Source organism: Lepisosteus platostomus, chromosome 17 (assembly GCF_059453375.1).
Source record: "Lepisosteus platostomus isolate fLepPlt1 chromosome 17, fLepPlt1.hap1, whole genome shotgun sequence".
NCBI classification, from domain to species: Eukaryota; Metazoa; Chordata; class Actinopteri; order Semionotiformes; family Lepisosteidae; genus Lepisosteus; species Lepisosteus platostomus.
Window position 1 is genome coordinate 5,750,823 of NC_142627.1, and position 26,964 is coordinate 5,777,786.

The following is a 26,964-nucleotide window of genomic DNA, read 5'->3' on the forward strand; positions in this document are numbered from 1 at the left end:
ATTCAAATGAATAATTCTACCTTAAAACTTCACATCTGAGGTAATAAAGAGTGCAAAAAGTTTTTAGCACGTTAAGTCTAAGTTTCTAGTTCAGTAAATACCGTGGCCTTGACGTCTTGGGCGTTCTGCCCTGATCCCGTGTGCGCGACACCTGCACTCTTGTGCGTCTCATTCTTGTACTCGTCCTCTCACGGATCGAGCTCTGCTGCTTAGCAACCCTCACGACAAGAACTTTGTAACCAGCTCATTATTCTATATACATGCTGGGAAGATCCACTGCCGTTTGAGCTCCACTTTGCTATCCCGCCAAGTGCTTGCTCCTACACAATAAACACTCCCGACGGAACCCGAGTCAATTTGCTGATTCTACAATATCCACATCACATCCTGCTTGGCTCGTGATCTCGGAAAGTCATCCGCTGGCCAGAGACGCCTGCCCATTCCCGCAGGTCGCCGAACGCACGACGGGCCCAAGCCCGTTTCCCGACTGGGAAACGACGGGGCACGTCTTGAAAAGCGCCGCCCGCTGAGCCGCGGGCCGACACTCGCCTGGGGTCTTGGTCACCTCCCTGAGGAGCTCGAAGAGCAGCTCCAGGGTGGGCGGCTGGTGCTGGCGCGGGCAGTGGGACACCGTGGCCGTCAGCTGCTCCAGCAGGAGGATCCAGACCTGGATCAGCCCTGCAGAGCAAAGCAGGTTCTGTTCAACGTCCCCATTTCGGGCTGATCGGGTGCTCAGGCGGGAATGAATTCAAAACCGTCCCGCTCTTTCTTGCCGAGACTTTTTCTGGGCCCACCAAAGCCCTGCAGGTGTTAAAATGGCCGAACGGGCAGCTGTGTGCCGGAAGGTGAAGTTTCCACACCTGTTTCGTCGTCGAACTCCGCGAGGATGGAGTCCATGCCGTCGTCGCTGCCGGCGCATCTCTCCTGCGCCCTCGTAGGGAGGCTGGCCAGCCGGGCGCCCAGGAACACCGGCTTAGAAGGCATCTTGTAGATCTTGGCCAGCAGCTGCAATATTTATTTTTAGTATTTATTTTTTCTGGGATTTATTGGGATGGTGAATATCCCTAAGAAATGTCATTCGTGTTTTGTGTTTTAAGGGATGGGTTAGCTGTCCTGGCAGCTGCCTGGCACCCTGCTGATGCGCCCTGCTTGGCGTACTCCTGCCTGGCCACACTGCAGGAGCAGGGATCGCAGATCTCGCAGGAGATCTCGGTGGAGGTCACAAAATACAACCCCCCCTTTCAGGTAGGGTCCACGGTGCACGGATTTCAGCTGGACAGCTCCCATGTCGAAAGATATTCATTACGTAGAGCAGAGGTTTAAATAAATCTGCTGGCAAAAAACAGGGTCAGATTTTCCTTGGCTCCGTTATTTTTTTATTTTGGATTTGGAAAATAGAGTTTAGCGCTGATGTGCAATATTTTTTTGCCAGGCATTTGTCCTTACAGTTTGCATAGCGGATGCCACGAGGCTCACTGCAGCGAGACCTAGCCAGGTGACCCCTCTCGCCTCCCACTGCCCCCGGTACCCGTCTGGGCGGTTTTCGTCAAGATAAGTGAGTGAGAGAGACCGGCCGTCTGGAAACAGAACTCATCCCGCCACGCCCGGGCCTCCCTCCCCCAATCCCTGGGAGAGCGGTTCACCCTTGCTGCTGGGATCAGGATTAGTGCCGTCCGAATCCGCCACAGTGCCGACGGTTCTGCCCGTCTCTCTCAGCTTTCCCCAGATGTGCCGGCGCACACAAATGAAAGGACCCTCTGCCCTTACCTGGGAGCACTTCCGTAAGTAATCCAGCGCCGGAAGGCACAGGTCGGTGGAGCTGTACCCTGAGGCCTGGACACAGTCTCCAATCTCCTTATAGTCCACTTCTCCTGGGAAAAGGGGAGGAACTGGGATTAAGTCAAGTGTCACGTCAGGTATGAAAATCTGCCTGATCGAATTAGAGCCTGAAGCTATAAATCAGCATTCCTGACAACTGTCACAATTCTCTAACAGTACACCCATCCCTTGATTGAAGAACGCCTGGTGCAGACATTTTCACTGTAGCAGGGAATGCATTATCATACCTGTTATTCAGTTACAAAGCTTGCTATAACAAAGGTGTCTCCATTGCAGTCCAACATTAGATACAGTACTCATAGCATGACCACCCACCACACAGTTCCTCAATGTGGTGACTGTGTTCTTAGAATTGTTCCACATTTTATATGTGCTTTCTAGTTATCTTTTTAACCGCTGTACTGGGGTAAACAGAGTAACTACCATAAACCAGCTGTGCTGATCTTTCTTTGATGATTCAGTGCTCTGTTATTGTAAAAGAGATTCTCTAGACCTCACGAATGATCTGGAAAATTTTACATATAAAGTAATGGGAATTTTGGTTGGGTTTAGGAATTTTTTACCTTCCAAACTGCTTTCGAGGAACAAATTACGCTTGTAAAACCGAAGGATGGGTGTACTATCAAGAGCCGTCTCCTTGACAGCTGTGCGTCACATCGAGAGAAGGACAGAAGGTAAATTACTCAGAACTCATCAGAGTGCAGCTACACGGGGACTGTCCTGGACTGGAGTCTCTTTTCCCAGGAGATGGGCCTATCAATTCACAGATAGGATGTGATCCTATCTGTGACTCCAGCTGATCAACAGGCTGGTTGCACTGCATGGTTCTGAACTCCTCTGGGAGCCAGAACATTAAAAGCAGATAAAGAAGTTGTGGACTCTATTATAGGCGATATAAACTAGACAATTCCCTTTTTACAGATGTGGGGGCTCAACACAAGAAACCACGATCTGCACAGGCCAGGAGGCAGAAACCCTGTGTGCCACCTTGCACACGTGCACTCATCTTGCTCACCTAAACCTTTGACGAACTTCATAAGGCACATGATATAATCCGTAGCAGCGTTGGCGAACACCTGAATGTTGTCTGTGTTGATGAAAGCTTCAAAGACATCGAACACTGGAGCCTGGCATTTTCCTGCGAGACAAGAAAGAGGCGTCTGGACAACATGGGCAAAACACAACTGTTGTGAGGATTCATGTCCAGCTAGGTTGCGTGCGGCGATGAGACAGCTGTCGTCCTGTCCCGTTTGTCCAAGTCTTCCACTGGGCGAGACCGGGCGCTCATTAACCTTACCCATGGAGTACTCTCCCACCAGGTAGTCCTTGATGTCCGTCTTGCTCCCGTGCACAGTCCTCAGCGCGCTGAAGAGGGGCCGCCACCCCGACTGGATCTGGGGGGAGCACACTTCCACCAGCTCGCCTATGGATGTGATCACCTGCCGCAAGATAACAACCCAGGCGTAAGGAAGCTCGTTTATTAAAAATTCATTATTTAAGAGCTTTACTAAAGGGACAGACTCCTAAAACATACTGCGTGCAAAAGCAATGTCCAGCTGAATGTGAATGAGCTGAAAAAGAGAAATACAATGCAAAACTAATGCAGCAGCAAAGCCAGTATAACAGACTAAATGAATGGGAGCATTTTACAAAGCTCGTTTTTCCGAACCGAAAAACAACCACAACCGGAGCTTCCTCTCCCCAAGCTTTAAGATTAATGGCTTCTATAAACTGAGGCTCCCTGCCCAGATGTTGATTCCAGGTTTTGGTATTTTGGATGAAAACCTGACCTGAGGTCCTGTTAGCACTGCTGCTACTACAGACCACCTGGTATTTTTCACACGAGCAAGTTGGAGCTAGCCAGCCTATTTCACAACCACATCCACCACATCTATGAACTGGCTTCATCACTCTGCTCTCCTCCCCACTGATAGCTGGTGTGTGGGGATTTACCTGGTCCTGCACGTCCTCGTCGCACAGCTCCAGCTGCATAATGTGCTCAAAGGGCCGGAACAGGGCCTCGTTGAAGTGGAAGTGGGGCAGCTCGGCCCAGGTGGTCAGCACCTCCGTGAGCACGTCGTGGATGAAGGAGACCGCCTTCTGCGAGGCGTGCCTCTCCTTGTGGCACGCGGCCTGCAGCCCAAGCACAGGACAGCGACTTGACGCAAACCGAACCCGGAACTGGAAGACCCGTTATTTCAGCAGTGTAAAGGCATGCCAATGGTGCTCTCAACCCAGGAAGAGCTAAGAACTCTAAGAACAGGGCATTATCGCATGAATGAAACGGGAAAATGTAAGGAACAGCTGGTGCCGATTTCCACACAGCGATACACTAACAGCACTTGCAGTTTTAGAGCATTTGTCATTTTCATAACAGAGGATGACTGTCGTTGCTCGGGGTAGCATCTCCTGAATACATATGGAGTGACTTAGACAGGCGTCAGCTTTTTTACAGTCTGAAATTGTCTGCTGGTTTCATGGGGTGGTGTGGTGGATCTGCGCCTGTGGCTGGCAGGTCGCCGGTTCAAATCCTGCGGCAGGCAGAGGAATCCTACTTTGTTGGGCCCCTGAGCAAGGCCCTGAACCCCAACTGCTCCAGGGGTGCTGTATGAATGGCTGACCCTGCGCTCTGACCCAAGCTTCTCTCTCCCTGTTTGTGTCTCTCACTCCTTTTGAACAGTACTGCAATGCATTACAGACTTTATAAGCTGCACGTTTTGAGTAGATCGGCACAGGACTTAAATTCAGAAAAATGGAAGAAATTCTACATCGTAATGCTGATTTTTTTTTTTTGCAAAGATCCTACCACTCAAGCATTCTGAAATAGATCAAACTGTAGTGCAATGAGAGTCGTATCTGAGGGACAATCCTCTGGGGCAGAGTACTGTTGCCAGTCAGCTATCGTACCTCCACCAGGTGTGGTGCCACCACGCTCCAGGCCCTCATCATGTGCAGCAGGGGGCGCGTCTTGTTCCTGACGATCCTCAGCATCGCCTCCCCCAGGCGGAACAGGTGCAGCGCGCTCCGGCGGTCCTGAGTGGACTTGGCCTCCCCTTGAGGGAGAGAGAGCAGCAGACACAGGTGAGAGTCCTGCTCCTGGGTCTAAATGAGGCAGACAGGGATAAACAGACAGGGTGGGCAGAACACCCATTCTATCGCTAAATCCCCTCCAGGGAAAGAAGCACAAGGGTACAGTACCAGGCATGGCTAAGGAGTAGTCCCCTGTCTCTGTGGCCGATTTGAAGAGCTGCGACTGGGAGGCCTTTCTCAGCTGATGAAGAAACCCCACCAGAGCCACGAGGTTAAGCTTGTTTGCAGCATCTTCAAACAACCTAACAAACAAACACAAAGAGATCATCTGTCAGCATCTCCAGCAGGCAGGGACGGGAACGTTCCTTCAAGAAGTCTTGCGTCTGCATTTCAGTGTTGGGTGGGCAGAAAAATTCTGTGTCTTTGAACCTCATGTGGATTGGTTCTCTTATCCCACTACGTCTCCTTATTACATCCCACGAAACACCGGGCAGCGCGGTGGCTCTGTGGCTAAAGATCTGTGCCTGTAGCTGGAAGGCTTCCGGTTTGTATCCTACTCTGTTGGGCCCCTGAGCAAGGCCCTTAACCCCAACTTCTCCAGGGGTGCCGTATAAATGGCTGACCCTGCGATCTGACCCCAAGCTTCTCTCCCTGTCTGTGTGTCTCATGGAGAGCAAGCTGGGGTCTGCGAAAAAGACACATTCCTAATACAAGAAAATTATATATGGCCAATAAAGTGAGCTGATCTTATCTACAGTATAAGTGACTTTATGTTTCTGGCCAGGGCTGAAAGCATGCCAGACCGCAGCTCTGGAGGACCAGAGGTCCCCTCCTGCTCAGCTACAAAATTATTACAAAAGGAAGCACAGTGCCCAGAGCCCAGGGCTCTGCGCTATAGAAGAAAGGGAGAGTCTCCAAATAGGTATTTATGCAGCTTTCACCTCGACAAACGAGCTACAAAATAAACCGAAGCACAAGGCAGCTTGAGAGAGGGCCATTAAACCCCTTCATATTCCAGTAAGTAGTTTAAAATATAAGCCTCAGCAAGGAGCATTATGAGCTCTGGGCTTAACAGAAATGGGCTCTGGCCTAGAATGCCCTGTGTCAATTGCTACCATACCTTACGGTAGATGTGCAGCCATTTATTTACAATAGTCCAAACTGGAGTCGTGGTGAGAAATAATGTGCCTGTGCTACTGTTGCAGAAATATTATGCGTTTGCATTAACTTATCTAAAATCACCCCCTTTCTTCAGTATCTGTGTCGTGTCGGGCAGATGTCAGAGAGATTTCTTTTTGACAGCTGTGTGTGAAGCACAGGCATTCCATCCCAGAAAATGCACAAGCTAATTTAACTCACTAACATAAATCATCCATTTAACATAAATCCAATTTTTCAGATATATATGAAGCTCATTCAGAAGAAATGGTACTGGGTTCCAGTGAAAGAAAATGCTTTGCTGCTACTGGATATTGAAGTCATGTGCCTATTAGCTTGCCCATCAACATGAGAGACTGAAACTGCAAATTCAAGGTACTGTGCTTGGGAAAAGCACACAAAATGAGATCATGTTCCAGTTTCTCGCTTTGTTTTTCCCGTGCCATCGCCTCTGCTTTCCCGTGTTGAGGAGAGAAGCCTGGGGGAAGCCAGTAGTGATGTCTGGGGAGCAGGCCTGGAGGCCCGGGGGGTCACCTGTCTGCCTGGGTGGAGAGGGTGCACACGGCCTTGGCAGCGCTGGGCCCGCTCAGCAGGCTGCCCCCCCTCAGCTCGAACACCTTGCCCCTGCTGTTCTCCTTCAGCAGCTCCTGGATGGAGGGGGGCTGGATGACGGGGTGGCCCAGGGGGAGCTCCTGCTCGGGGCTGTGGTCTGCGCCGAGCTCCAGGCCCAGGTCCACGGCCTGCTGGGCCTGCGTGATGGCCAGGGGTGGCTGGCAGGCGCCGTCGCTGAAGTGGCTGTGCTCCAGGGAGCTCACGTACTCACACACTCTGGGGGAGAAACACAGGGCCTCGTCACGCACAACAACCGAGCCTGGCGTTCGTAGAGAGGAGCCCCCTGTCTGTCCCTCCAGAAGCATCACCTGAGTTCTTTCCGTCTTATCTGGAACCTGCTGCCCTGACTAGTACTGCACCACTGATGGCTGCAGCTTTCTGCCCCTGCTGGGGCTCGATCCCGGTCACTCCCGGGTTTAGAGCCACACAGCCCCCCTCCCGAGACAACAGCAAACTCTCCTGAGCCAAAAGACTGACTCTTCCACCGCGGGAGAAACCCGCACCGCCCAGGGTTCAAGTTGGCGGTGTCACATCTGTGACTTGCTCACACCGCTGAGTCGTTGCCCACCGTCCTGTCTACGCTGGACGTAATTGATGCTTCAAAGTTTTGAGAATTTGGGTGAAACGCTGCGAAAGACTGTACCGTAACTGAATTGTAGATCTTGCGGATGAAGCAAACTGATTTTTTTAAGCGCGGTTTTACTGAAGGAAGCGGACCGGGCCGATTGGCGTTCGAGATCGGAGATCGAGATCACGTGTGGCAAAGTGGAGCCACGGGTCAGTACAGCCTCGCGACCCAGCGGCAGTGCTGCTGCTGCACTGCTGCGCCGTGAGGCCCGGCCCGGCACAGGGACTGGAGGTACCTGAAGACGTGAGGCCAGCAGTCCGGGTTGTGGCTGCCCATCTCCAGCCCCACGTTGAGGATGGCGTCCATGCAGAGGACGTGAGCCGTGTGCAGCCGGATCCCTGGCGCCCGTCCCATCTGCTCCAGCTTCTGCTCCACCTTCTGCTTCACTGTGTGGAGCCAGAGCCAGACACGGGCCAGTCAGCACTCTCCAGCCCTTCACGAGCACACGCACTGCACACCTGAGAAACGCACTAGGGGGCTCGTTTCTCACTCACAGAGTCATGATTGGATCCATGGATAGAAAATCCGACTCTGGCCTGGGGTCATTACTCCTTGAGGGAATTTCTAAACAGACACCTGCTCTGTTGCACGGGACACCTCTGGAATAGCTGAAAGGTGGGATAACATCATCAGGAATAGCCACTGAGCCATAAGTGGGAGTGTAATGGTCACTCAAACACCCACTCATGGCAATAATATAGGGTGGCCATGGCTGAACCTGGACTATAAGCCCTCTGCAACACTGTTATAATTTGGGGCATTGTGGGAAATAATATCTCTTCCCAGTGTTCTCCAGAAGTGGCCGTTTTCATCACAGTTTAACTCATCTCAAACCTTCACCGGACTGCGCTGCGACTCCTTGCATCCCCACACATTTTATTGGACCCACCTACTCCTCAGCAACACTCCATCAAACAACATCTGGTCCTTGGTCTGTAATGTGCTGCATCCCCCCAGATCAAGACTACATCCCAACACAATCAGGCTAACTGGGACGGAGTTGGGAAAAATAAATCGCGGTTCCCTTCATTGTCGCTTTGTCAGATTGCCTGCTCAGGTCATCCCGGGACAATACCTTGTGCTATTGTGTCTCCGGATTCGGGAACCTCCCGCTCCTCCTTCTCCTCCTGGACGCAGGAGGCGGCTGCCATCTGGGCCAGAGCGGAGGCACAGTTTGCAGCCACTCCTGTGGGCGGCAGAAGGAGGGAGGGTTACGTCAGAGATGGCTCGTGGACACGGGACCTCTCCAGCCAACACAGCCCACAGTGCAACACAACCGGAGAATCGCTTTGCACCCTCCTCTTCCAGCAGGTTTAAAGGGCAGAGCTGGGCCTGGTCAGTCTTGGGACGGGAGACCTCTAAGGAAATCCAGGTTGCTGCTGCAAGTGTTGTCGGTGGACCAGTAGGGGGCGATCTTCCCTCTAAATCAGAATTTTCTTAGCCGCCATATCACCCTGCAACTCACAACTGGCAGCCCACTGAAGCTCAGTGGGTGTGAGCCTGGTCAGTACCTGGATGGGAGACCTCCTGGGAAAAACTAAGGTTGCTGCCGGAAGAGATGTTAGTTGGGACAGCTCGCCATGTGGTCTATGTGGGTCCTAATGCCCCAGTATAGTGACGGGACACTATACTGTAAAAATTGCGCTGTCCTTCGGATGAGACATAGAACCGAGGTCCTGACTTTAAAAATTAAAAATCCCAGGGCGTTTCTCGAAAAGAGTAGGGGTGTAACCCCGGCGTCCTGGCCAAATTTCCCATTGGCCCTTACCAATCATGGCCTCCTAATAATCCCCATCTCTGTACTGGCTTCATTACTCTGCTCTCCTCCCCACTGAGAGCTGGTGTGTGGGGAGCGTTCTGGCGCACTATGGCAGCCGTCGCATCATCCAGGTTGGGCTGCACACTGGTGGTGGAGGGGATCCCCATTACCTGTAAAGCACTTTGAGTGGAGTGTCCAGAAAAGCGCTATATAAGGTGTAAGCAAGTATTAATTATTATTATTATTATTATTGATTTCCAAACCAGTGCCTCAGTGTGTGACCCCACCTTGCTGTAGAGAGTGCCACCCTTTGGATGAGATGTTGAACTGAGCTCCGAACTACTTGATCTCTGAAAAGTTTTCCGTTAATTCAAACGGTAAAGTAATCTCTCACTTCTGCACCTATTGTACCACCCAGAACAAAATCTCAGTTAGTTTAACAGAACTGAAGACTGTCAGCTGCATCACAGTGCACAGTGTGTGGCTCTACAACTGTAAAACCCCCATGTGCTCAGTGTCTGTGTTCTACAGGTCCAGGAAAGGAGGGAGACGCAATTTAACAGCAAATGGTGAAGAGGAACTGCTCCACCTACTGGTTGTAATAAACTAGTGCAGGGAGACGGAAACATGCAGCGGACAGATTTCGTTACCCCTGAAGAAGTGTCAGCCAATAGGTAAACCCTCTGTACATCTTCATTTAGACAACTGGTCTGGGGCTAACTGGGAAAATACATGCTCATTTCTATAGTAGTGCTTTTTCCCCCAGTACGGACCAGGTATAAATGATTCATTTGAACCTCTGCATGAGCTCCTTTGCCATGTGCCAGTAGCTTTCAGTAGATAAGACTGATCACTCATCTGTTTTGTCCAGTCGATTACAACATGAAGATCTTACAAAGACCTATCTTGACAAATTAATTAGGCAGAATATTACATCTATTTTCAGCGGAGCATAAATATTTAATCATATCATTAGAGTGCTTTGACATCACGGCTTCTCAGATTTTTATCTGTGCAGAGAACTACTAAACTAGCTGAGATACCAGAACCCAAGCAGTTTTAACTATTAGTGGGAATTTCGTGCTCATGAAAGGTGAGTGATATCACACTGGCTTCTCTCAGATTTCTACATTAGGAAATGTCCCAGCCTCCTGCATCACAAGGCTGCAGATCAGACAATTTTTTTCCCCAAAGTTAACTTGCAATTTCTGACCTTTAGAAAACTCCAGATAAAAAAACTGGACAGAATATTTTAGGAGAGTGGTGCAGTGGAGGTGGTGATCATGGCACGCCCTGAGATGGACTGGTCTGTCTCATCCTGAGTGTACTCTCACTTTCCACCCTGTGCCTGCTGGGTTCAGCTGTATCTCCCAGTGACTCCCAGTGGACCGAGTCAAAAACACACCGATTGAAGACCCTGTGTTCAGAACCGCATGGTGCTTTAAACATGTTTTACAAGTGCAAAGGCAGAAATGTTCCATCCATTAAGGCAGAATAAACCTTATTCCACCTTAATAAGGGCTTAGAAGGCAAAGAATGGGGTTTTTTCACAGGAGTGTTCACAGCTCAAGACAGATCCCTTGGTGCCTCCAGAAGATGTTCACTCTCTCTGCTGGCAGGGAACACCCCCCTGCGCCCCACAGGCTCTCCCCGCCCGGACTGCCGCCCTCCGCAGGGGGGTATTCACAGCTGCCCCTGCCCCTGCCCTGTTACCTAGGGCACAGCTGAGTCCCGCTGCCTTCCTCAGGCCATCCAGACTCAGGCAGATGGTGTCCCTCTCCTTCTGGTTCTGCTCCTTCACCCCCTCGGCACCCAGGATGAAGGCCAGGCCCTTGGAGCTGCCAGCCATGCGGCCCGTGAGGGGGGTGGACAGGGTGTCAATCAGGTTCTTCCAGCAGCCAATCAGGATGTAGCGTGCGAAGACCACACCTACAAGAAGAAGCAGGGCCCGAGGCCCTGAGGTCAAGCGCAGGTCTGTGCTACAGCCCTTCCCAGAAGGGTATTTTGCTCTCTATGAGAAAAACAATTCCCACGAGTCACATTTAAAAAACCGAATTACATCCGGTACACGTGAAACTGAACTGATGAAACAAGGGATTCCTCATTACAAGGGTACCAGATAAAAAAAGCATTTATAAGAAGGCCCTTTGTCCCGTCTGCAACAAAACAGCTCAATGAATGTGTGTAAATGTAGTCCCCCCCACTGCCTGTTTATTTATCCATTTATTTATATAGCACATACTGTTGTTGTGATTTCATGTACGGTATGTGATTTTATGCGACTTTTATGTTTTGCTTGTGAGTTTGGCTTCTCCCATAAAAATACAAAAGCCAAATTTCCACAGTAGTGGACAAAAAAGTACCCATCAGAAAACTGACAACTGCCATGGACTTTTAGGACTTGTCCTGGTCCCGGAGGGCCAGTGTGTCTGCAGTTCTCAGTCCAGAGTCCAGGCTCTTAAATGCCAGTTAACTGGCTTAACTGCACAAGCCCATCAGTTTCTCCCACGCTGATGCAGACAGTGTCCCTCCAGGAACAGGACTGGACCCCAGAAAACAGAAGATACGCCTACATGCAGGATATATTGTAAAAATGAAACAATTCTCTGTGAACCTTCGCATTTTGTAAGTGCTTGGCTCTTAACACTGAACAAAAAGGCCGAGCAGCACCATGAATACAGAACGAGGTAAAGAGGGCTGGCTGCTATGGCAACAGAGTGGCTCAACTGCGTTCGGTTATTTTTACGAGCTGTCTTTTCCGGGGCGGGGGGGTTAAAAGATGCGTTTCAGCTCTCGTTCTGCACGACGAGAGCGGGTGATTTGCGATGTCGGCTGCCTGAAGTAGAAACTCGAAGAGCGAGTACCTGCCAGGACGGTGTTGTCTGTGCTCCTGTCGCAGGAGAGGGGCGACTGCAGGGAGGCCTTGCGGATCAGCTGGCCGCCCACAGCGCTGCTGCCCAGGCCGTCCATGTCTGCAGATGGACAACAAGATATCCGCACTCAGGAGTGCGAGATACGCCGAGCTCAGATCCTCGCCTTGTCCTGCTTTGTCAGCCCATGAGCGACCCTGCCGCGCTTCTCCATGACCCCTGGAGAGACACCGCCCACACTGGCACAGCTGCTGGTTATCCTGCGCCTGGTTTTGTGCTCACGGTGCTTTCCTGCCTCCCCCTGTTTTCTGCAGGGGTTTTTAAGCATGACCTGCCTTTCAATTAGCCATAAACTAAGATGTAAAGAAAGAGAAAGGAAGCAAGTTGTCTTATGGCAAATAGCAAAAACTGGAGGCCCTTCTTTACTCAAAGGGTAGTGAGAGACTGGAACAAGGGACCATTCCATAACAGTCAATTAACAACCAACTACCAAATAGGCTACATGGGCTGAATGACCACTTTCATTGACTTGCAGTTGTTCTTGTGGTTTTCATGCTCCGAGAATCAGCTGGAAACAGCTGATCTGCTCACCCCTGTGTTTCTGAGGGTGCGAGGCTCCCGCAGGGCGCGGTGCAGGCGCCTGCCTCTTTAGCCTACCTGTCAGCATGGTGATGAGGGGGAGGGAGTGCTCCTCCGGCGTGCCCCAGTAGCCCGCCTCCCCCAGCAGGTTCCTGTCCAGGACCTGGCAGTACAGCTCCTCGATCCAGGCTTGGGACAGGACCACCAGCACCCCGCTGCTCTGGATCTGCCGCACAAACTCCTTCTGCAGGGGAGAAAGCAGCAGGACAGCCGGTCTTTAGCGCAGCACGACGGAGACCTGCTGCACCACAGCCTGCTGGGAAGAGGAAAATCCCACCTCCAACAGGCCTTGTCTTAGTCATCTGGCCCTGGACAAGACAGATGCCTGGAGCTACACAGTAAAGCATACGCAGCAGCGAATTTACTTTATTAGACGTCACTGTCACTGCCCTGGCCGATATGCTCATAAATCACCAAGGAGACTGCAGGGTTAGTCTAGCAAGGCTGAAGTACCACATGATCACACCTGGATAAAAGGCCTTGAAAAATGTCACACTGCTTGAATGATTACGACACACTCACACTGCTCTAAGTCTGCCGAAACTGTACTTTTCTTAAGGACAAGACTGAACCTTTCTTACTCTACACTTGCCATGTTTCACAGCGAACAGGGCTGGCTGATTCCCTGCGCCGCTGGCTGTAGGAGTATTCTCATTTTACTCTCATGCTGTTTAAAGTCCCCAGGGAATCGATCTTCGTAGAAAGCAAGCACTCAGCTCCACCCCCAGTGTGATGAGCCGTGTGGTATTTTATATTACACAGTAGTGGACAAAGCAGATGCATTACTAACTGTAGGCTGCTTTAGAATGAGTAATGAATAATTTATAATAATGATTGTAATAAAATTGTATGCAAAACCGTTTTTGAGTGTTATGGATTCTGGATGAGAGACAGAAACAGTTTCCTGAGGCGGATGCGTGTTTCAAATGTTTGATTGGCAAAGTTTTAAATAAAGAAATACATCTCTAGTTGTGCAAGAGAAGAGTCCGCAGCTCCACGGTTTTTCTCACGCGATAAAGATACTCTTGACATCACAGGAGCTTGGCCAGTGAGCTGCGTTCAGGTAATTGTTATTCCTCCTCTGTTATTCAAATTTCCAGACCTTCAAGGTACAGCACACTGAGAGCATCCACACTTTTGTTCCCCATTTTCTGAAATGTGCTGTACTTAAAGAAGCACAATTCCCAGGAGACAACTGAGATGCAAAGAGGCTTTCTTCCACTTATTCATGCACAGTGTTACAATTTCTTGGAGCTACGAGAAGCCAGTTCCCTAACAGAAAGTGGTGGGGTCAGCTCCAGCCCACTGCGACCGCAGGGAGAAAAGTGCGTTTGCTCACCAGGCTGACAAACACCGGAGCCGGCTTCCTCCTGTAGAAGTCACAGCAGCAGAGCTTGAGGTTGAGCAGCAGAGCATAGTAAGACACCAGGTACAGACCATCTGCGTTCATTAGGGCCTGACAGCTCAGATTCCCACTGCCTTCGAACCCGGGAGAGTGAATCCCACCTGCGCCGGCCAGAAGACATCAGGAAAAAAAGCATTCAGTCATTGTCAAATCATACTGCATGTGGTCAAGTGCTGGTTAAAGTGAAGACAACAGATTCCTAATTTATGGCTGGCAGTAAAGCTTATTTAAAAAATAAGTTAGTTTCCCCTAACGTCAAACTAAATATTAGTCAAATCTGCCGTTGGATAGCGGCTTTTTTAAAAGGCAAGCAGGAATGGAAGACGCGAAGCGAAAGAGAAACAAAATCTAGATTCTGCGATATTCTGGATTCCTTATTAAAGTCCTTGCAAGCTTACAACAATCTAGGGTTCATATCAGATCTTATTCAGCAAAACTGTGGTATTGAAAAGCAAAAGGATAAGTAAAAAAAGTCCCCGATATGAAATCCTAGCCAGTCACTATCAGCAGAATTGTTGATAATCAGGCAAACAATGTAAAAATCTTCAGCTGTTTTAATATTTGACTTGCTGTAATTTCCTGCAAACCTGCCCTTAGTACACAACACTCTCCCACTTCTACAGCGCTAATGACTCTTGAACGCACCAGTTAGCAAGAGCGTTTAGTCTGATCTGTGGTGTAAGCTGTTCCTCTTGACAGGTCAGGTAAACTGGACGTGCGAAGAAACATCTGCTGTTTCTGACATTTGCCAAGCAGCAGCAGGGCACTTGGCAGTTACTGGTGATGAACATTAACCTCATGCTTTTTGAGGCCATTTAGACACTCCTGACAGATGCTCGCTTTTCAGCTACACAGCAGTGAGGGCAGTGTCTTCAATGGACATAACTGTCTCCTCACAAACACACATAGCTCCAGTTGCAATACAACCACTGAATATGAAAAAAATCACCTTCAATCACCTTCTTCCAACAGGAAAAAGAGTTAACATATGATAAACGGGACTAGCACATCATCACATTTCTGTATTCCACATGAAATCTGGTCAAAAGTCTGACAGAGTGATCATCAAAGCTTCTGAACTGAACTGATGCTATTTCATGTAAACAAGATTCCAAGTTCCTAGCTTTTGTTTCCAACTCTGTCATCTCTTGTTACATTTGCACCAGCTTGGATGAAAGACAAATTGCTAAGAAATCAGAAAAAAAGTTGTATCGTATCATAATGTAAACTAAAGTTACTTCCAACAACTGGGGAGTAGGTCCTGCACTTGACCCAGTAGAATTTTGAACGTTTACCCTGCTTAGAGCATCGACCTTCGACCTTCAACATTCAACCTACTGTAACCAATCGGACTGATCTGAACCGGGGCTGCAGTGTCTTTGCCCAGCTGGAGCCAGGACTACCTGAACAGCAGCATGTGCCTGCATCAATGCCCGGCATACTGCGCGCTGATGGCGCTGGGCTGCAGGCTCCTGGCTAGCTCGGTTCAGGAAGGAGACTCGGAGAACATGTTTCAGAGAACCGCTTCAGAGAACATGTTTCTCATTTCACCTCCAATGGGCACGATCACACTGATCTCTCCGTCTGCATTCTCAAAGATGGGTTTCTCAACTCCTATTGCAGAAAGACATCCAGAACCAAAATTATCCTGAAACTAGGATCACACCTTTCCCCTTCTCTCAACGACAGACTTGTTTCCTTCTAATCATCTCTATTCTTTTGAAGGTTTTTGACTTCACACCTCTCTTCACCTCTCTCTCGACTTCACACCACCTGAGTGCCCACTCTGCCTCCCTCCTGCTCTCGCCTCTCCACTCCCGGCTCTTGTTCTCCCCTGCTTTACCAGCTGCTGACTTTCCTCTCTTTCTCACACCTGAAGAAGGCTCCACAGCCGAAACGTCGTGTCCCTTTTCTTCTCTTTTCAGCGTGGATGTAATGCAAGTTACTCCCAACAGTGGGGAGCAGGTCCTGAACTTGATCCAGAAGAATTCTGAATGTTTACCCTGCTGTGCTTAGAGCATCAACCTTCAACATTCAACCTTCAACCTACTGTAACCAATCGGACTGATCTGAACCGGGGCAGCTTCTTTGCCCCTCTGCGTCAACGCCAGGCATAGTGCTGGGCTGCAGGCTCCTGGCTAGCTTGGAGACTGTACTTCTCCACTGCAGTCGGCTCCTGCTCTTCTACAGCGCGCTGTAAGCTGGGCGACAAGCCATGTCAACGCCTCTTACCCGCCTGCAGGCCGGAGCAGAAGGTGGAGGAGAAGTTCTGCAGGGACAGGTCCACCTCCTCGGTGGTCTGCAGCCCCAGCAGGCGGGGCAGCAGGCCGGCCAGCGACTGCACGAAGAGCCTGGCGCTCTGCTGGTCCGCCTCCTGGTTCTTGAGCAGTTTCAAGGACAGGGCCGCCGTGCGGAGGGAGCGGTGGCCCGGGCAGTCCTTGGGCGTCTGCTCCTCATCGGCCAGGGAGCAGTTGTCGGAGCCCATGTCGGACACGTCGGAGCGCCCCGAGTCCTTCTCGGCCGCCATGGAGTACTGGTCGCAGGAGTCGAACTCGGTCCTGGACAGGTCCTGCTCGTCCACGCTGAAGTTGCTCTCACTGTAGCGGGAGCCGTGCGACCGGGTCCGGCACTCCACCGACAGGAAGTTGGTGATGTCGGGGTAGGCCAGGGCGTGGCTGCGCTGGATGACGTCCGGCTGCTCGCCGCCCTCCAGCTCGGCCCCCCGGCCGCGGGCCTCCCCGCGCTCCGGCGCGCCGGTGGGGGACGGCAGCCGGGGCTCGTCGGCGCTCTCCTCGGGGGTGGTCTGGCCCAGGTCCCCCTCCAGCGTGGTCTGGCCGGTGTCCGTGGTGACGCTGATGCTGATGTCGGGGCTGCGCTCGCTGCCGGGCTCCCAGGGCGTGTGCTCGGAGGACAGCACCCGCCGCTGCCAGCGGAAGTCGGCCTCGTTGATCTCCACGGACTCGCGCGCCGACTCCGGCCCCTCCTTCAGCTCGTCCAGACGCTGCAGCAGCAGCCGGGCCTGCTCGGGGCGCAGCCCCCGGCCCTGGCTGAGCTGCTCCAGCGCCCCCAGCAGGGCGCAGACGCAGGACACCGCCGAGAAGCAGGCCTCGATGCCGCCCTTCACGCAGGCCTCCGTCATCCCATCCATCACCCTGCGGAGCAGACCGGGATCAGAGAGCGCTCTCGGGGGGGGCTACTGCTCAAGGCGCCATGGGCTTCCCCAGCACGTCGTCTCAGTGCCCACCGCGCGAGCTCTCTACCCCAACGCTCAGTTCTGAACGATGAGTTATCGTCAGTGATTTCAAAAGCGCTGGAACCCTGACTGCAAGGCTAAGGACACCCAAGCACTTTCTGCTCGTTTGTGTTTCTCCAAATCATTCGAGTTGCAGACAAAAAGTCAGATCGGATAAAGAAATAAACCGGTTAACTAAGACTCAGGACAATGGGAGAAACAAAAGCTACTATTAAATTCAAGTGACAATGACTTTTTTCGCACACGGTCGAAGCTGTTGGGAGTGCGAGCCTTGAGGCTTTAAAAAAACAAAATTAGAAAACATGTAGCCGACATGTAAAAACAAAAGTGCACAGTCAGATTTATACCCTCACTGGTTTGTCCAAGCTTTCTGTGGTCTTGTACACAAATGCAAGGCGGGCGAGTGTAATGGCCCTGAAACCCCAGCCATCGTTTACAAGTCCCCAAGTCCACACGCTGGAGGCAGTCAACAGGGGTCAGCTGACTCACAGCTTCAGGAGGTCCAGGTGAGATTTCCTCTTGGAAAAGGACCGCTTCCGGGATTCTGACTCCGAGACGGGCGGTCCTGCTAGGTCAAAGAGGCGCTGTGAGCTGCCCAGAATCTGCTCGCAGGCGACGCCACCACCCAGGGGAGCAAAACAAAGAACCATGAAATTGGTAAAACAGCCTTCACCAATCCCCTCAAACCACATCGCCTTTCTCCAGGTCCTTGCGGACAGGGCGACAATTCCAGCTTTCTGTTATTTCAAGGCTGCCATCCTGTTTCTAGGAGGTCAGAGAGTCAATACAAACAAAGTGGGGTTATAAATCTAGACAACAGTTTCCACCTGTTGCTACGTCCCACTTCTGAAAGCGTCCCTGTCCTGAGAGCTGGAATGGACAGCATAACACTCAACATCCCTTCTGCTCTATTCGCAATTTCCACCTTCCCACCCCTTCGGGAAGACCAGCTACCATTAACCGAATGCCAGGAAATCCATTTTCTGCTTTCAAAGCAGCCCTCTGATATTCTTACTGGGTGCAACGAACTGGTTCAAAGCAACAGCCCCAGGACCAGCACAGAGCCCAAGCACGCTGTGCGGACAGCCTCCGGAAAAGACAAGATAAACTTCACTGTCCCCCAGCGGAAAACCTTCACAGACCCACAGTGCGCCTGTACATCGGAATACATCACATCTATTAGCTGACACAACGTGATCAGTTTCTGCTGGCTCGACTGGGTTTACCCTTCCCATTTATTTGTATTGATTGCCTCAATAGATGAGGGAGCAATGAATATCTGTACTCATTTGATCTCCATTTGGGCAACCTAAAAAGTTTGCCAGAGGGAAGAAGCTGGTAATTCAGAATTCGGAAATCTGAAAATCTTTTTTTTTTCCCAGCAGTCTAATCGCAGATTGTTCAATGATTGCCCAGTGCCGCCCAGGTGACTACCCTTCCACAGTTAATTATTTTATCAAGGCAAAAAAAAAAATAGAGCACGAAATATTTCTCTTAACATTCCCTATGATTAATTAAAGATCCATTGCCCAACGCTGTCGAGAAGGCCCCAGTGGGGCCCCCGCGGCCTCACCTCCTTCATGATCCGGATGGCCTCCACTCGGTGCTGCGGCGGGGGGTACAGCAGGATGCGGTGGTACAGCGACTGCAGCACCGGCTTCATGGACTCCACGCAGCCCACCAGGCGCACCAGCTCCGCCCCCATGTAGTAGATGGTCCGCGCCACGGGGCCAATCAGGGCCGGCGGGCTGGAGGAGCAGCCCGAGCCCCGCCCCTGGTCGGAGACCCCCGCCGACGGGGGGTCCGTCTCCTGGGTGACCCCGCCGTGGGCCGACGTGATGGTCTTGTCGTTCATGGGGTTCCCCAGGATCACAATCAGCGCTGGGCAGAGCTGCTTCCTAATCAAAGGGTTTGGGGGAAAGGCAGGCAAGGCCTTCAGTCGACTCGCTACAGGGCCGTGTTCGTTTGCAGTAGGGGTGGCCCCCATCCCAGCAGACAAGAGAGTAAAAGCTCTGGGCTCTCTTACAGCTGACTGGGTGACTTTTTTTCAGCAAAGGGAAGGAAAAGCACAGGAGCACAAGCATTTCTGGCAGCGTATAAGTTTGCATACTCTGGTCACAGAGCTCTCTGGGTTTTCTCGCAAATTATCTGCTGAACTGGCAAAGTTTAATTATCAGCCTTTGGTCACTGATAATTAAAGAGTAACCACAGAACTGTCCGTCTTCCAACGGACAATGAAATGTCTAATACTCACAGAACCCTTACAAAGTTTCAGATTGCTGAAAGGTTTGGCTCTGTCGCCATAAAGAGGAAATAAAAGGCTCAGGCTTGAGCATGCCCTTACCACACCAGGTCAGTGAAGCCCCTGTGGACATGCATGCTCAGGGGACAGCTGCTCAGCATGGAGAGGATGCACTCCAGGTAGAGGAGCTGCAGCTGCTGGTTCTCACTGTGGAAATGAGAAGAAATAGTTTCTAATTAGGGGTGTTGCTCCTGTGTCCTGGCCAAATTTCCCCCTGGCCTTTACCAATCAAGGCCTCCTAATAAGCCCCATCTATGCTGCTGCATCTTTCAGGTGGGGCTGCACATTGGTGGTGGCAGTGGGATTCCCCATTACCTGTAAAGCTCTTTGAGTGGAGTGTCCAGAAAGGTGCTGTATAAGTGTAAGGACATATTAGAAGTAGTTGTGGTAGTGGGGAGCAGTCCATGCTAGTGACTAATTCAGACAAGATCATTTACCCCACATGTGCAAAGAAAATGTCAAAGGATTAAATATTCCAAGTAGTTTCGGATACATTTACAGGAGGGTTATTTTAGTTGAACAAATCTGAGATACTGTGTAAAAACAAAATGCACAAAAAATGGAGCAAAGCTTGTGCACAGTACTCACTTAATGATTCCTTGCAGCTTCTCGCAGAAGACAGTGAGGACGGTCACAACGTCTTCACACAGAGACTCTGTCGTAGGGGAAATGTCTAGAGACATGAGAGCATTTCCGTGAGAGGTGAATCAAGAGGCTAACAAAAACAACTGACTCAAGACAACATCCTGAAAGCTCCTCTCTTTTCTCCTTCAGAAAAGCAGATGCCTGCAATGCAAGTGACACAGTGTCAGGCTATATACTGTACACCAACCCTGCCCCACGGGCCATGATCTCTCCTGTTCCCTGTTGTCCTGTTTCCACGCCCAGACACATGACTGCAGCAATATGATGAGGACGATGTCGTGTTCGGGACATACCTCTGTGCTGAGAGAATGGCATCAGCTCTTCCTCACCCTCTGACGCCTGAAGGGTCACAATCAGAGAAGAGAACGTTAAACTGCTCCTGCTGACCGACGCTAGTGAACAGCTCTCTACTGACACACACCATGTCATTTTAAGGTGGAATTAAACCTGCAAGCACTCGCTATCAACTCCAGTAGCTGTGGCAGCAGCTATTCTCCAGGCAAAGATGAATATCAAGCTTGGTCCTTCCAGCTTGCAACAGACCAAGAACGGCACACAAACTGACACCAGTATCGCATGTCTTTTATAAACTGGGAATGCTTAATACTTAATGTCAGTCAGTCATTTAGTGTTGGGTTTTAAAACATCACCAAACATTTGCCAGGACCAGTGCTGTGACAAAATTCTTTTATGGTTGCCGTTTTCTTGTTTAATCTAATATTTTACTTACATTATATATACTCCAAGTAAATCAGACATTTTATCCGATTATCACCATTTGAGCTTGCTAATATTAGCAATATATAGCCAGTTTGTCCTTTAGCACTCAGCTGTGTTGTCACATCGCAACAAATTATAAAACTAAACATCTCTCTAAAAATTTTCCTTATGACTAATTAAAGATACTTAAAAAGATACTGGCAAAAACCAGACAATGCAGAGAACTACCCAGTCGAGTTTCAGTTAGGACTGGATTAGTTTATAAGGGAAAAGAAATGTTTCAGCCGTTCAGGACAACAAAGTACATTGCGCTCTGACAATCAGAGTACACAGCAGACTAACCTATACTGGGATTCTCTTTATGAAATAAAAATTCAGTAACTTTGTCTAGCTCACAAGTAAAACACGTTACAATTTATTCACCAGCAGGGGAACATTACAGCAATAGAGAAATGACCGTGCTGAGCACCGAGGCCCAGGCAGACCTGTCCCACGCACACAGCTCTGCTCACGGCTGTGAACCCACGAACCACTGCTGCCCCAGCAGCAGGGGACTGCAGCCTATCCTTTAACATATGGATCTGGAATTGGAGAGCAGGGCCAGCGAGCGCCTGTGCGTGAGTTCACTTCTACAGACGGCAGTAAGGAAGAGTCCACACTCTGACCATTTCACCTTTGGTTAGTATCAGAAAAGCTCACGTTTCAGGGTCCCCTGCGCCTTGAAGCAACCCTTTCACTGCCAGAACTCTGGAGCCCCCAGCTCTTTCTGGCACAGGAAGAAAACGTACAGCTTGGAGGAAGCAAAGAAGCCATGTTAGAAACGGCTATTAAAAAAGAAAGAAATCATTTCTTCCTCCTCAAACTGCCAAGCGGAATAAGTTCCATGTGCCGAATCGCAAGCCAGAGGTCTGCCTGCGGCCCGTTCTGGACGGGGGTTGTTTCGGGAGCAGGCCCGACCCGAGACGCTCGCTCGCTTGCTCGCTCACCGGAGAGTCCTGCCTCTGCCGCAGCTGCAGGGTCAGGTCGCTCAGCATCTGGCTGAGGGTGGCGCGCACGGCCGTGTTGATGCTGCGCTGGTGGCAGCTGGCCTTGTACGTCTCGATGCACACCTGGGGGACACACCAGGAGAGACCATCAGGGGCAAGAACATTTGGACCCCCCCCACCTGATACAGGAGAACCTGAGAGTTTCATTCTTTATCAGGGAAAAGAGGTTCATTCCGCTCTCCCCCAGACAGGACACTCGGGCTGTTAGTGTGTGTGGTCTCAACATTTACGTACCCGCAGAAACAACTCCACTCAACGTTGACTGAGGAATAAATAAACAGACTTCAATTAACAGGTCTCAGTTAGTGGTCTTAGTTAGAGCCTCAGATTAGACCCTGGTTTCTTGAAGAGATAACCTTAAATATGCAAAACCTTTCACATTTGTACAAACTACTCATATCTATAAGAAGAGGCCTGTCACTCTGGCATCGCCCTGCTCAGATGTCCCCTTGTGAGGAAGTGGTTATGGGACAGCGAGGAAACACAACACAGCTGGAAGTGGGAATTTCAGCAGCTCAAACTGCACCATCGCAAACGGGAGCTGAGCTGAGGGCTTAAACCAGTTCAGGCAGCCGTCCCAAGGGCAGCCGTGAGAAATGCTGGCATCGGCTCCTGCCATGAATACAGAACATCACAGAGGCAGAGATTAGAAACATGCCGCTGACCAGGAAACTGCTCTATAGGATTCTTTGATAATCGGCTCCTAGCCACCAATTCTACTCATTCTAAGCTTCAAGTGAGCTAGACGGGTTGAATGGTCTCCTCTAGTTTTTTCACCTTATGATCTTAAAACAGGAAAAAAAAGCAACCGATTCCTTCTTCAATGCCTCTGTGTGAACAGAACAGCCCATCTAAAATCAGAACCAGGCCGTCAATATCTGTGCTTTTGCAAATATATTATTTTTACTGCACACAGGGTCATTAGTACACGTAAGACTCTATTGATCTGTAACATATCCCACTTAAGCCTCCTTCATAAATCACTTCATAGTGTTTTGTCTAACAGTTCAAGCATGGTGTCCTCTTTAGCTTCAAGTTTGATTCAAGACTCACAAACCTCAAATTTTCCATCTCCAAAAGGTACTATGAAGATCTTTATCGCTTCTAAAAGGGGTTTGAATCTCATCAGATAAGCCAGTAAATGACTTTCTTCCCATTGACTGCATGCCAAACTGAACTTTTTAACAATATTTTTATTTATGATCTGTATTTACTGTATATTGCTCAATCAAACTCAAACAAATATTAGTGGCTTAGTAATGGAAGCCAGCCCAATTAGCAATCGGACCCGAGACGCCTACAGCTTTCACTAGGAAGAGAGCTTGAGGAATTTAAAGTGATGAGGAGGAGGAGAGCGTTCAACTTCTACATCACCCTGATATTCAATGTTGAATAACACTGTACTATACAAATACAACCCCAAACTTTCCCCAAACATAACATTTTAGTAATTGGAATTATCCTAATGTACATGCATCCACGTATTCTCAGTGGTAAAGAATATCCGTGAGGACCTGCCTCACATAAATAGGGATATTTTTTCTATTGTCTGTCTATTTTTCCTCTCTTTAGGTGGGTAGGAACCGGGTGTGCAAACACTGATGTGCCTTTTTGTTGTCACGGCCACAGGTGCCATGGAGACCACATGAAGTGGCGCCGGGAACAGAGCACCTTGGAATTTGTTTTATTAATACGGATTGATCTGAAAGGGAGGATTAGCCTGCTGGAGAGACTCTACGCTGCTCCCTACGTCAGCCCTGTCCCCAGCCCACGCAGCCTGAGCCACACACTGCGAGACCGTGGAGCAGCAGGGTCCAAGGGTTAACACCCGGACACATCAGCACCAGTGACGCAGGATCTGGGCAGCACACACTTTCCCCAGCTCCTGCATCCGCGGGGATCCAGGAGAGAGAGAGCAGCCACACGAAGCTGCAGGGCAAGAGCAGGTACTCAGGAGTACCAGAGGTGCTGGGTAAACACCAACCTCACACAGGCCATTAGCAACAGAGACAACAAACTGCTGCGGCACATTTCTCACCTCAGATTGCCTAGACCAGCTTTGCACATATCCCTGTAACATGAAAAAACGAGGGTCCCCTCCATATATCTCTGGGGCGGAGCGGTGGCTCTGGGGCTAAGGATCTGAGCCTGTGACTGGAAGGTTGCCAGTTCAAATCCCGCGGCCAGCAGAGGAATCCTACTCTGTTGGGCCCCTGAGCAAGGCCCTTCACCCCAACTGCTCCAGGGGCGCCATATAAATGGCTGACCCTGTGCTCTGACCCCCAGCTTCTCTCTCCCTGTCTGTGTGCCTCATGGAGAGCAAGTTGGGGTATGTGAAAAGATGAATTCCTAATGCAAGAACTTGTATATGGCTAATAAAGTGATCTTATCTTATCTATATATGCAACTATATAGAGAAATGGAGGGTGGGGGGAGGGCAGGTTGTAGCCATTTGATCGTGCTAAAAGGAACGTGGCCAGTTTATATGAGAGAATCGCACAATATCAGAGGAAGCCTAAAGTGAGCGTCCTGCTGTGGTGTAGAAAACCAAAGGCTGCTGCAGCAAAACAACATCTAAGAAGATGTTTCGTCTTATTAGACATGCAGGGTGTCACAACAGCGCCAAAATGAAATCCATCAGGATAATAAAAGGTCTCGTTATCCTGTCCATGTGGTAATGGATAACGAGAATCTGCTCATGGATAATAATAACTCTGAAAGCAAAGAGCGAGCTCCTGTACATCCTGGGAAAATAATGAAGTAGAAAAGGGACCTAGCCTAATTATTATATCATTCAGTTCCGCCTAATTCAGTCCCAAACAATAGATCATCATAAATCCTTTAAGTGTTAATCAGCTTAGAAGGTCATTGTTTAACTTGGGTTTTTTTCAGGTGGCTTGTCCTGGACATTTTCCCCTATGATAACACATACCTCTGAAGATATTAAAGATATGACATATGATGTTGAAGAATACAGTAGAATTATATTGTATTATGAAGATATTAAGTTGTCTCAGAACTCAATGCAACTTTGCACTACACACTTTTTGCATGGACTACCACGTGTTTTTCACTACCACATATTCATCGCTCTCTCCAGCTGTTTATTATTAATCATCTATTGTTATCATTTATTATGTTTGCAATGTACTGTCTACACTGTGTGGTGTTGTCTGTTGTACTGTGTATGTCCTGAGAGATCGGCGGGATTAAGAATTCCAATGTACATGTACAGTACATATGACAATAAACTCCTCTACTACTACTCCACTGTTGATAACTAATATTAATCTTCTAGAGAGTTCAGATGTATGAGTATCGCATACATTTGAAATATATCCAAGATGATTAGAACATGAACACTATCAGAAAAACAACAGGGATAATTTCTCCAATCTGCTCTGCTAAAGTCGGTGAAACTGCACGTCTGTGATTTAGGTGATATATTGCTCCCTAAAATGCTTAAATAATCTTGGAAAAACCGCCCAAGCATTCCAAAGTTATGCTGTGAGGAAGACCAGGGGCATTCCTTATAGTAAGGTATTCATTGTTTTGCATTTTTCACTTCTTAATATTCTGTGCTCTACTGTGCAAGATTAGTTCATGAGAGCATTTAAATGTTACACGAAAAAAATATCTTAAACCAAATTCATTATAAATGAGATGGATTCATGACTGAAATGGGCATCAGCTGAATAATTCCAAGACAGCATAAAACTGGTGGCAGTGGCAGCTGACATTTTTAGGAAAAGGCCCAACTGTTTTTTTTTACACAGAGAAGGCTGCTGGGGCAGATATCAAATGGTGTCCCCAGCAGCAGAAGAGTGTCAGACTGCTATTTAAAAGAGCAAGCTCATAATGAGAGCACTGCAAAAACTACCACAGCACAGGCTGGGAATGACGACCAGCTCCCAGGAACCTTACACCTCATGGGGAATTAATACAGACTCGTGAACAACAGCAAAAGAGTTGACCTTTAAAAAAAATGCATTTTACCTTAAAGGTCCTACTGCCTTACTGCAGAAAAAAATAAGTATAATTACTTAATATGTTGTTTTTCTATTTTGCTTTGTCTGTGAAAAATACTACGCTTCGATGTTCAGTTCAGAATCATCATGACGGATGTAAGTGTGCCCTTCTTCAGCACTGCAGTGGTGAATGCCACAACTGGGGGGCAGCAGAGGAAGGCTTCTCTGAGCTGGGCCGCACTGAGCAAGTGACCACTCAAGAGCAAGGTCCATTCGAAGCCTGTGTCCCACAATACGAGTTCTCAAAAACATGACCTAGGACAAATAAATCAACGATAATATTTTTATCCCAAGTCTGACTAAGATCTTAAAATAAGGCCCTTTGGTGAGACTCCCTTTAGCCTGTGCATTACCATAGACTTTGCACCTGACCTGTATTCACATGCCTTTATGGGATACATGCCACCAATATGCCTTTGATCAAGCCTGTTTCACCAGCGCTAAAATGGCTGCCAATCACAGTCCTTACACTACCATTCCTGAAGGGACAATTTTATATCTGTCTATAAAGACACAGGCATTTATATAAAGGCAGAAATTGTTCTTTTTTGACTCAAACCACGGCTGCGCTGAGCATCAATAAAACTATGATTTATACAGAACGCGTTCTTCAGTGGATGAAGGAATTCACACTCTTTCTCAGCCTGGCATTTTCCCCATGAGCAATAATCTAGGGCAAGCAGCACGAGGAATCCGCACTATCCTAATTCCCAAACCCTGTCCATGATCACTGCATACAACAGAGCCATCCCATAACTTTCCTCCTGCCTCAGTTTCATTCCTCCAAGCTCTTCCATTAGGGAAGAAGCTCAGGCAGTTTTTAACCACAACAATTAACATAAACACGTCTTGATCGTCTCAGGATTTACCCTCCCCGAGGACTCAGCCCAGGGTAATGAAAGAGCTCTCAGACAGTGCACTTGAAAGGCTGGAATCTTTGCTCGTGTTCTTTATAATAATCCGGGCTGCTCCTCGAAGGACACTGTCATGTCCGTTTCCTTTCCTCCCAGATGAATGGGCGATCTTGACT

The 26,964-nt window shown here is 49.3% G+C and overlaps 1 protein-coding gene across 3 annotated transcripts in view; it reads right to left on the reverse strand.

The window, feature by feature from the left end:
- Positions 1 to 26,964, reverse strand: part of arfgef3 (ARFGEF family member 3) — a 54,083-nt gene that overhangs the window by 12,471 nt on the left and 14,648 nt on the right. The window contains exons 6-27 of one of the 3 annotated variants that reach the window (XM_088609548.1): positions 21,847 to 21,969; positions 20,434 to 20,479; positions 20,084 to 20,168; positions 19,538 to 19,642; positions 18,767 to 19,091; positions 17,683 to 17,795; positions 16,173 to 17,092; positions 13,875 to 14,041; positions 12,554 to 12,719; positions 11,891 to 11,998; positions 10,740 to 10,955; positions 8,343 to 8,453; positions 7,503 to 7,653; positions 6,562 to 6,855; positions 5,038 to 5,171; positions 4,747 to 4,892; positions 3,793 to 3,972; positions 3,137 to 3,278; positions 2,855 to 2,977; positions 1,768 to 1,871; positions 861 to 1,005; positions 550 to 678 (exon numbers count right to left, since the gene is read on the reverse strand). In XM_088609548.1, coding sequence (XP_088465674.1) covers positions 550 to 678; positions 861 to 1,005; positions 1,768 to 1,871; positions 2,855 to 2,977; positions 3,137 to 3,278; positions 3,793 to 3,972; positions 4,747 to 4,892; positions 5,038 to 5,171; positions 6,562 to 6,855; positions 7,503 to 7,653; positions 8,343 to 8,453; positions 10,740 to 10,955; positions 11,891 to 11,998; positions 12,554 to 12,719; positions 13,875 to 14,041; positions 16,173 to 17,092; positions 17,683 to 17,795; positions 18,767 to 19,091; positions 19,538 to 19,642; positions 20,084 to 20,168; positions 20,434 to 20,479; positions 21,847 to 21,969 — 4,033 coding nt within the window. Of the gene's footprint in view, positions 1 to 549; positions 679 to 860; positions 1,006 to 1,767; positions 1,872 to 2,854; positions 2,978 to 3,136; positions 3,279 to 3,792; positions 3,973 to 4,746; positions 4,893 to 5,037; positions 5,172 to 6,561; positions 6,856 to 7,502; positions 7,654 to 8,342; positions 8,454 to 10,739; positions 10,956 to 11,890; positions 12,026 to 12,553; positions 12,720 to 13,874; positions 14,042 to 16,172; positions 17,093 to 17,682; positions 17,796 to 18,766; positions 19,092 to 19,537; positions 19,643 to 20,083; positions 20,169 to 20,433; positions 20,480 to 21,846; positions 21,970 to 26,964 lie in introns of all 3 variants that reach the window. The other 2 variants (XM_088609547.1, XM_088609546.1) reach the window with 2 other exon arrangements.